The sequence below is a fragment of the Nicotiana sylvestris genome, chromosome 7 (genome assembly GCF_000393655.2).
Source record: "Nicotiana sylvestris chromosome 7, ASM39365v2, whole genome shotgun sequence".
NCBI classification, from domain to species: domain Eukaryota; kingdom Viridiplantae; phylum Streptophyta; class Magnoliopsida; order Solanales; family Solanaceae; genus Nicotiana; species Nicotiana sylvestris.
This window is the reverse complement of record NC_091063.1, coordinates 56,486,017-56,495,665: the sequence shown is the minus strand read 5'-3', so window position 1 is coordinate 56,495,665 and position 9,649 is coordinate 56,486,017. Positions and strand designations below refer to the sequence as shown.

At 39.4% G+C, this 9,649-nt stretch overlaps 1 protein-coding gene across 1 annotated transcript; it reads left to right on the top strand.

Moving 5' to 3' along the window:
* Window positions 1-4,380: 4,380 nt before the first annotated feature.
* On the top strand, window positions 4,381-9,278 carry LOC104218306 (mitochondrial ATP-independent inner membrane protease subunit 1a). Its single transcript, XM_009768758.2, has 4 exons — window positions 4,381-4,594; window positions 4,688-4,912; window positions 7,747-7,857; window positions 8,971-9,278. Exons 1-4 carry the CDS (start codon window positions 4,466-4,468, stop codon window positions 9,007-9,009), a joined length of 504 nt encoding a protein of 167 aa, XP_009767060.1. The 5' UTR covers window positions 4,381-4,465; the 3' UTR covers window positions 9,010-9,278.
* Window positions 9,279-9,649: the final 371 nt, after the last annotated feature.

Here is a 9,649-nt window from a genome sequence, read left to right as displayed (position 1 = left end):
CACATTAGCGACCCACTGGGGATATTTTGACTCTCGGATGGAACCGTTAGCGAGTAATTTATCAATCTCTTCGATGACCGCCTCATTGATAGCGGCATTGAACTTTCTCCTCATTTGCTGTACTAGCGGGTAAAGAGGATCGACATTCAGCCTGTGTGTGGTGATATCCCTTGGGATTCCTAGCATATCTTAATGGGAAAAGGCAAACAAATCGGCATTTGTTAGTTAAAAACTCACGATATTTACCTGGTTCTGAGAGGTTGTGTCCGATATAAGACTTTTTTGTGCTATCGATGTTTTCCAGTTGGACGGGGTTGAGGTCTTCTACAGTTGCCTTGCAAGCTTCTACGACATCCGAGTCATTGATGGCCTCTATTTGTACGTTGGGTTTGTTTCTCGATATGGTTGATTGCTATGCTTCCGCACTTGCCCCTTTTAGTTATTTGGTGCGTGTGCAATCTTGGGTGATCCGGTAGCATTCTTGGGCGGTGCGTTGCTCGCCTCAGATGCTAAATATCCCCCATGGGGTGGGAAATTTGATTACTTGATAGAAACTTGACGGGACGGCTCGCATGGCGTGTATCCATGGACGCCCTATGATGGCGTTGTAGGCTGTTTCCTGGTTCATGAAGTGAAACGTCGTCTCCAAGGTGTCTCCTCCTGTCAGGACGGGTAGCACTATCTCTCCAGAGGTTCTTTCCACTGCATTATTAAAACCCATCAGTGTTATGCAACGCGGTATTATTTTATCCTCGAGCCTCATCTGCATGAGAACTCGTGGGTGAACAATACACGTGCCGCTTTCGTCATACACCGTTATTCTCTTTATGTCAGTATCCGCGATGCGTAAAGTTATAACCAAAGCATCATAGTGAGGGAAAGACAAACCGTTGGCATCTGACTTATCGAAGATAATACTGTCTTCGAGGTCGTCATACCGTTCGTAAGCGACTGTCCGTTTGAGTTTGTGTGTGGTGGTGAATTTCACATGGTTGATTATCATATCGTCGCCGCCACCAATGATCATTTGTATGGTACAAGCTGGTGATGACGGTTTTGGAGGTCCTTGAGATTGATCGCGTCCACGAGTGAAGTTGGCCCGTCCTCGGTCGCTCCGCGGTTCTTTCAGGTATCCCTGATTTAGCATTCTTAGCACTTCCTACCGCATACCTATGCAGTCCTCGGTCTTGTGTCCCCTTTGGAATTCACACAGAACCTTCGATCTCCCGGTGCTTGGGTCCGACTTTATCTTTTGCGGCCACTGCACCTTTGTGCCGAGCTTTTCCAGTGCGTACACTATTTCTGAAGGAGAAACACAAAAGTTATGAGCATATAACAGTGGAGGCATACCTCTTTCGCCTCGGGGTGGTGCGATGTGTCGAGGCGCGACATCTGTATGTCATGTAGGAGGTGGGTTGGATGTTCGGACATAGGGTTGGTGCCTTTCTCGGTTGAAACGTGGTAGTTGATCCCTTCGGCCGTCGTTGCGGCGATCTTTCCTTGTCTCAATTTGGACCGAGGTTAGTCACTGGCTCGGGCCGGTCAGGTCATCCTCGTCTGCCCTCACTTCGGCGCAATAGGAATTATGGACCTCTTCCCACGTGGTGGTGGTGGGGGGGATGAGTCTACTTAGCAGCTTCTTGGTTGCTTTTGACCCGATTCTGTTCAACCCATTTTGAAAAGCCGCTACCGCCATCCCTTCTGACATGTTCGATAGGCTCATCCTTACCCTGTTGAATCGGGCTAGGAAATCCCGAAGTCCCTCGTCTGTCGTTTGCCTAACGACGAAGATATCATTTACCCTGGCCTCTGCCTTTTTTTCTCCCGCGTGAGTGGTGACGAACTTATCTGCCATTTCTTCAAACGTTGATATTGATCGTGCTGGTAGTTGAGAATACCATGTCAACGCTCCTTCTGTCAGAGTTTCGCCGAACTTTTTCAGCAGTACTGACGACACCTGTTCTTTTGATAGATCGTTACCTTTTACTGCAGTAACGTAATGGATTAAGTGCTCCTCCGGGTTTGTGGTGCCATCATATACTTTCAGATATGGCGGCATTTTGAAGGTTTTTGGAATAGAGTGGGGAGCTACCCCTTCGCTGTATGGTTGTTCGACGAATCAGCCCACGTCACATTTTGGTAGCAACTTCGGAGCGCCCGGTATTTTATCAACCCTTTCCTGATGCTCTTTTATCTGGTCGCGGAGTGTTTTGTTCTCATTTTCCATCTCTCCCATTTTCTTTAAGATGGCTACAAGTGCATCATTGCCTGCATCAGCGACAGTATGGGTGTTACCTGTTAGTGTAGTTTCTGGCTCATCGGCGACAGTTGCAGTTTCTGCGGGTAATGTGTCTTCGATATCCCTCTGAATGGGTTTCTCGAGTATGTTGCTCAAGGTGTTTGTCAACCATTCTTCTAATACCTTTTTCACGGCCGGTGGTGCTTCTCCTGCTGTAGATGTTGAGGTTTCCCTCTCGCGCGAGACAGTTAAACCCTCGTGCGGGGGGGGGGGGAGGGGGGTGAGATCTCTCCCTCAAGTGTAGCACTTGGTATTACATTTTTGTTGTCTTCTCCACTGGCTTCATTGAGGGAAGTCAGGAGGTTGTCCTACTATTGCCTTTAGCCTTACTTCTCCCTTTCCTGCCATTGTTGGCCTTTGAGATACTAAAAAGAGGTGATTATTTCTTTCAAGAATCTAGATGAAACTAAGGTCTCGGCTATAGAAATCCCCACAGACGACGCCAAATTGTTTGTTTCAAAAGATATCGGAACCTTTTTGAACAAATCAATCAAAGAAGATAAAGAGGTAAATCTTAGCTAAGTATAATAATCTCTAGAATGAAAGATAAATAAGATGAATACGGATGATAAAAATTCCTTATCTCGTTTGGACCAAAAAAGAAACCTTCAACAATAATCTTCTCAATCCTTTATGTAAGCAAGTTTACAGTAAGTATTATGGATTAGCCAAAAAAGTCCCCTTACAAAGTTGTTTCATGCTCTATATATAAGGAACCCAACCTTTCTGATCCCTAAAAGGCAAGTTACAGGGAATATTCGAAAGAATATTCCCGATGTCCCCTAATGGACCTGCACTACTACAAAGGTCGTGCCGCCTCTTGTTCGCCTTAAGGTTGCCCTCTGCAAGATGTCGAGCTGTGAGGATCTCGTTGTTCGTCGTGCTCATCAACGGTCATGTTTGTTCAAATTTGAACCCATACAAGTTGAATTCTTCAAATTTTGAAAAACAAAATGGAAAAAAGCACAAGAATTATGACAAAGAATAGTAAATACTTATTTAAAAAAAGAAGAAAGATTCATGAAACTTGTAATTTAAAATATATATATATATGTGTGGTTACAATATTATCTTATTAACACTCTGTTTAGATCATTGTTACCCATCGTTTTGTAATGTATCATATGGTATCGTTTTATGAATATAATGCTTGGATATAATGTGTTATTTGTTGTTGTTAAATAATATTTTGCTATTTGGTTTGACTGTATCGTATTGTACTGTAATGGATAAGTTAACTAAAATACCTTCAATTGTTTAAATTTATCAGGAACTATGCATAAAAATAATTTAAGAAAATTCTTTCTACTAATTTATCACCAAATTTGTCTTATAAATAGATTAAGCAATTAAATTCATGCAAATTCTAACAAAATTAGTGGAACAAGTTAATAATTTTAAAAACAATAATAAGTACACTCTATTCCTTTTTAGATCATAATAATAATGATAAAAAAAATAAAATGTTAAAGAACTATGATAAAGAAAGGAACGAGAATTGGCAGAACAAAGATAATTAAAATTGGAGATAAAATCAAATTAGGAGAAAAAGCTAAACAAAATAAGACAAAACACCTTTGACGTTATAGTTGGAAGCGGCAGAAGTTCTGGAAAAAAAAGGGACGAAGACAAAGTAGGTTATTGGTTGGAGATATAGAATAAAAAAAAAAAGAGGTAAAAGGTAAAATAGAATTATGGAGTATAAGTTAGGGCATAAATATAAAGAAAAATAGGAAAAAATTCCACCACACCTAATCAGTTGTTTTAAGAAATGATATATTTTATTGTTGCGGAACAATGAATTTAACAATATAATACAACCAACTTTAATGAAACAATCAAAATAAAACATTGTTATGAGATAACAATACAATACCATACAATAGATAACAACCATCCAAACAAGCTGTAAGGGTCAAAAGAATGATTTAAAATTAACATATATTTATCTATCAAATACATATTTGTTTTTAGAGACTAAAATGAAAAATACAATCAAATAAATTAAGAGGGAGTAAAATATTCATGTGACATGGCTAGAGTTGAGTGAAGTATGGGTAAAGAAAAGAAATTACAGTAGAAACTTTACAGGAGTGCGGTATAATGCCCAAATCCTAATTTTTGTAATTCATGAATTGGGTCGTGCCGTGAAGGTCGAAGAGGATAATGAGAGTGTTCCAGTACTTGAGTCAATGGAAGTCCAAAGCCAAAGACGGAATTCAACAATCACTTCTTGTCGCCAAATTCCTCTGCTTATTACATGTAACCAACAATTATATCTGCTCCCCTGTAATGGTATGTATGTATGTATGTCTCCGATTAATCTGCATTATTTTTGGGCAAAAATTAAGCTTTTCAGATAAATTGTTGAATGTTCTTTTGGTGTAGGTGTACGGTCCTAGTATGCTACCGACACTGAATCTTACCGGCGATGTTTTGCTGGCCGAACACTTATCGCCGTTGTTGGATAAGTTGGGACCAGGTGATGTAGTCCTCGTTCGCTCACCTGATAACCCTAGAAAGACTGTTACTAAACGCATTGTTGGTATGGAGGGCGATACTGTCACTTTTCTAGCCGACCCTGCTAGAAGTGACCGCCATGTCACCTTAACGGTGTGCTCTTTTTCTATGTAATAATATCCTTTTCAATTCTTGGATCGATTACTGATAGTTGTCAAGTTAGGAGCCATAGTTTAACTGATTTTTTTAATTGGTTAATTATAAGACCATATGTCTACTCTACAATATAGCATGACTCATTGTTGCAGTGAAGAAGTTATAGGAAGGCATAAACAAAAATGTCTTAGGATACGTTCTTCTAACACATTATTTAACACTTGTGGCTGCATAATTTATATTCTTGATGATTTTTTTAATATTCCACTATAGTCCAATGTAGTCATTGGGATGCAGATTCACTGTTTTAATCTTCCTAATGTTCTGTGTCTTTCTCCTTCCTTATTGATGCAAAAGTCTGTCCTTCCTTAGATTTCTACTAAGTTTGAAACAACTGATAGCGCACACAGTTTCTGCCGTGAATGCTCCTAACTCTTGAAGTCTCTTTGCTTCTATTTAAGCAAATGCGAGAAAAGGCTGTACCTTTGCTCTTTAGACTTCCTAATTTTCCCCCCTTCCATAGAGCACAAATATATGTATGATACACTGAGAGGAGAGAGATGGTTTGTCCTACATGGACCTCCAAATGTGTTGGCCCGTCATGACCTATAATGATTGAAGGTGTTAAAAGAGAACAAGGTAGATCTAAAATCACATGAAAAGAAGTTGTCTCAAAAAACCTGCAATCCTAGTGAAATTGGTTAAGAACATAACACAGTGGAAGCACTGGATTCATACATGATACCAATTTGTTTGGGTTAAGGCTTAGTCGTTGTTGGAATGCTTACATTAGGTTCAGTTTTTGCCCATAATCTTTTTAGAGATTTGTATGTTAGAGTGAGGAGAAGCTTCTAGTTTTAGTAACTCCATAACAACAACAATAACCCAATAAAATCCCACAAAGTGGGGTCTGGGGAGGGTAGTGTGTACGCAGACCTTACCCCTACCCCGATGGGGCAAAGAGACTGTTTCCGATACATCCTCGACTCAGGAAGACGGAAATAAAACAAGAAACGACAATTCATCAGTAACGTCAGCAGAAACCATAGAAATAGTAATAAAAGTATAAAAACCATAAAATAGATGACATGCAATAACAATAACCAGTAATGAAGGCCCGGGGCTATGATAAATAGAGGGCTATGATAAACAGAAAGGATAGTGTGGACTCAACATTAACCCTTAACCGTTTAAGATCAACCCTATCAAACCCGCCTCACCCCCTGGTATGAAGTAGAAAAAGCTCGACTACCCCCTAGCCTACACCTCTAATGCTTGACCTCCAGACCTTCCTATCAAGGGTCATGACCTTGGAAATCTGCAGTCGTGCTATGTCCTGCCCGATCACCTCACCCCAATACTTCTTAGGTCGCCCTCTACCTCTTCTCGTACCCACCAAAGCCAACCGCTCACACCTCCTCACCGGAGCATCAAGGCTCTCCTCTGCACGTGCCCGAACATCTGACTCTCGCTTCCCGCATCTTGTCATCCACAGGGGCTACGCCCACCTTCTCCCGAATATCCTCATTCCTAATCTTATCCGTTCTAGTGTGCCCGCACATCCACCTCAACATCCTCATCTCTGCTACCTTCATCTTCTGGATATGAGAGTTCTTGACCGGCTAACACTTTGTCCCATACAACATGGACGGTCTAACCACAACTCTATAAAACTTACCTTTGAGTATCGGTGACACTTTTTTGTCACACAAGACTCTAGATGCTAGCCTCCATTTCATCCGGCCCCTATATGGTGAGTGACGTCCTCATCGATCTCTCTGTCCCCCTGGATAACCGACCCAAGATACTTGAAACTGCCTCTCTTGGGGATGACCTGTGATCCAAGCCTCACGTCCCTGCCTACTTCATAAATTATTAAATATAGAGGATCATTGTTGACCTTAACTAGTTTGAGTTGAGGCATATTTGTGGTTTCATAGAGAACTGCATAAGACCTCCATCCCAAAAAGAACTGCATTCGGCCTAAAATGTCAGCTAATTCCTTGGTAAATACTCTAGTTCTAATTAATATATGGTTTGTAGAAGAGTGCCTTGTCAATTGTCATGTGCTAAGTCATTGGATCTTAATGTCTTCTTTACGGATTGTAATTGCAAGGATCTGTGATGTGCTTCATATTGCTTAAAACAAACAAGAAACATGACCTACACTATGTTAGGCATGTTATTCCGAAGCTTCCTTATGCTTACCCACTTAGGCTCTCACTGTTGTTTCCAAGAGCACCTTCAGTTTTTGATATGCAAATTTCCTTCCATTTTTGTAGGGCATCTGAATCTGATTTTCTGATTTTCTGCTACATTCTCTTCAAAGTAAATGGATAAACAAAAATGTGATTTGAAGCGCTTCTCTAAAATGCTTAAAGTTTTATTGTATTCAAATGTTGTATACTTTTTAGCAGTTTCATATCGATTCTCTTATTAGGCGTCCGGAACCAAAATGATGCTATAAACTACTTTAATCGCGAAAATGAGTTGCCAAAACTAAACTGAACATTAATAGGATTATTGCAGTTAAAACCGAGATATTTAGGCCCTAGTTCACGGAGTCCTGAAGCAAAATAATGCAACACGAAAAGGGGTTGTCACTAATCTGAACATTAATGGGTAGCATCATTTTGGTTCCAGACTCCTCTTATTAGAATAACAATTTGAAAATGGCTTGTATTCTTGCTTGAGGTGATAATCCTATGCTTACTGTGTGAATGAGGTAATATCTTGTTTTCTCGTTCCATAATAGTTCTACTTGTGATGCCCTTTATAGTCTAATAGTTTTTTCCCTTCTCTCCATTTCTCTTGATGTGGGGGGTATCTAGGTTCCAAAGGGGCATGTTTGGATTCAGGGAGATAATATTTATGCTTCCAAGGATTCACGGCAACTCGGGCCAATCCCTTATGGTCTCATCCTGGGAAAAGTGTTGTGTAGAGTAAGTTTCATTACCTTTACTATCTAAGCAGGGATGAACTTATAATTCCTGCGTAGTTCTATTTATATAGTTTCTAAAGCTTGCAATTTTTTTCCGATGAATTAATAGTTTATTGTTTTTCTGGGGAAAAACTACGAATGCAAGAGGTATAACAAACGGTAGAGAACCTTTCACAAAATAAAATGTACAAATGTTAGTCCTATGAAGAATAAACCAGCATTGATTACTTGGCCTGGCAATTGATGATTGCTACTTTTTTTGGTTTAAGGTATTTTGCCATCTATGTTAGCGCAAACTCTTCATTTTAGCTGCCGCACCCATGTCTATACGACACTGGTACTCGTAAGAGTGTGGGATTCGTACTGGATGTGGTCAATGGAGATCGAGTACTTTGAACACAATCTATGGACAAATTTGACAAAAAATGAGAAACGGAGGATTGGATTTTAACTGCTTACTAGTGCCTAGTGCCTACAACTTGAGATATTCTCAAAATGAAAGATTGAATTATTGGCTGCATTCTATAACCTATAAGTTTTCGGCACAATATCTCTTATAACTTCGGATATTTTTATAGATCTATTTAGAATTTAGAATTATTTTTAGCCGAATCTCTGCACCCTTATCCGTACCGGGATCCTTATCCTCGAATCTTGAAATTTAAATTATGAAGGATCCGACCTTTAGATCTACACGCGGATCGGATACCCGCACCCGAGTGCGAGCAACATAGGGAATATTGTTTGCCCGTAAATTCACTTTATAATGGGACACTAGCCAATAGCTTAGGCACGTTTTACCCTACTAACACCAAGTTCATATGCAATTGCAGTTTGTCTGTCTTTACATCCCAACCAAGATAAGAGCTGCCGTATTCTTATTATAACCATTGTCTACTTTGTAGTCTTTTGATTTGATTATATTATGGTTACTTGCCTTTAATTAGATAACTTCTTCGTGCCAATTCATCCACTCACATCAAATATTCATATCGGTACTTGGGCATTAATGCACAACATTGGGGTGTTAGACTCAGACAATTTATGTATTTAGTAAACATTTTAATATCTGGTAAGCAGAACTAATTTGCTACTATTTTTCTTTTATCTACAGGTATGGCCGCCAGAGGGCTTTGGCTCGTTAAGACAATAACAAAAACAACGCAATGTATCGAAGATATACAACTGAAATGTGATTCTTTACAAGTCCTTTGATTATTGTCTTCTTCTGTGAAGATTTAATTTGAATAATGATTGCTAATTCATTGCTTCCGTTCCAATAATAGAAGATCAATGTTAGTAGCTCTTAGTATCATGAATTTGTATAGTTCGTAATGTGTAATTTTTAAAAACTTCTAGATTAAAAGAAACATTCATGTAAATAATCTAAAAGTGCAGAAGGAACCATTCACGTTTTCTAAATACATTTTCTTTAAATATTATATAGTAATTTATATGAAGGATGATAAGGATTTCTGGACTTATTTACCACCACTAGATAGTAGCTGGTATTGGAGGAAACTGCATGCACTTAAAGCTAGTATGGCAAACTGGTATCAAAATGGATCTTATTGCTTAACAACTAATGTGCAGTATTCTGTGTCTAGCAACTACAATGCATTGCCCAAGACATAGGTTCATAGTTTGGTTGGCTAATCAGGACAAACTATTAACAAAGGAGAGACTTAGTAGATTGCAGATTCCAAGTAGTGTTGCTTATGCGAAGGTGCTAAGGTTGAGATCTATTCTCGGAGTGTGGCTGGTCATCATAACTAAAGGCATTACCATAAAAA